The sequence below is a fragment of the Nanorana parkeri genome, unplaced genomic scaffold (genome assembly GCF_000935625.1).
Source record: "Nanorana parkeri isolate BGI_ZX_2015 unplaced genomic scaffold, ASM93562v1 scaffold6006, whole genome shotgun sequence".
NCBI lineage: Eukaryota > Metazoa > Chordata > Amphibia > Anura > Dicroglossidae > Nanorana > Nanorana parkeri.
This window is the reverse complement of record NW_017312251.1, coordinates 1-947: the sequence shown is the minus strand read 5'-3', so window position 1 is coordinate 947 and position 947 is coordinate 1. Positions and strand designations below refer to the sequence as shown.

Sequence of the window (947 nt, the reverse complement as noted above, 5' to 3'; positions counted from 1 at the left end):
GTCTCTCTCACTCTCCCAGTCTCTCTCACTCTCCCAGTCTCACTCTCTCCCTCCAGCTTGTTACAGTTAAGGAATACAATGATGTCACCTCCCCGCCCCCAGCCTGGGACTAGACAGCAAAAAGGAGCAGCGGTAGACTGATCAGGTCATCTCTCTGCTCTCTCCTACACGCAGTACACACGAGGGGTCTTTCTGGGTTGCATGAGCAGGGGAATCTAACCGGCTGTATGGGCACCCCAGACACTTCCGCTCTCGGGGGCGAGCCGGAACGGTACCTGTTTTTTTCTTGGCGTTCCTGATGCCGCTCAGCTCTCCTTGATAAGCGTCCGCGCAGTCAGTCACCACCCCGCACAGCATGGCATCGGGATTCCGCAGGACGCGCAGGGTCTGGGACACCCTCCCTTCCTTGATGGACTGATTGATGGCCGCGATGCCCAACGCCACTAAGAGGAGGAGAAGATGCATGTGGACGGATCAGGTCACATGGCAACAAAGTACCCGGAGCGCGTTCAACGCGTTCACCGGGTTATTCTAAAGCTTGGCGGGAAGGGATTTTTTTAGCCCCGCCCCTTTCATTCATTGGATTTCAATTGTCAATCATAGAGGCACAGCATCCTGTAGCCCTTTCCTCCCCTTATAATTGGATTTCAATCCTGTCAGTCATAGTCACAGCATCCTCTAGCCCTTTCCTCCCTGGCTCTGCCCCTTTTAATTGGATTTCAAATCTATCATAGAGGCACAGCATCCTGTAGCTCTTCCCTCCCCCACCCTGACTATCCCTGGCTCCGCCCCTTTGATTAATAGGATTTCAGTTCTGCCAATCATGGGAGCTCAGCATCACATGGGGGCGTTCCCTAGGGCAGTCTGCATGCAGATACAACCCACTCCTCCAGACTGACACACACACCCATCAAGGCATCTCGATATTTGCATAACTCCTCCCAAGA

General features: G+C 53.7%; 1 protein-coding gene across 1 annotated transcript in view; it reads right to left on the bottom strand.

Moving 5' to 3' along the window:
• LOC108804183 (ras GTPase-activating-like protein IQGAP3) overlaps positions 1-465 on the bottom strand; it is a gene marked incomplete at its 3' end in the record, with an annotated part of 2,384 nt that extends 1,919 nt beyond the window's left edge. Inside the window, exon 1 of the mRNA XM_018575939.1 lies at positions 276-465. Within this exon, the coding sequence (XP_018431441.1) occupies positions 276-465 (190 nt within the window). The remainder of the gene's footprint in view (positions 1-275) is intronic.
• Positions 466-947: the final 482 nt, after the last annotated feature.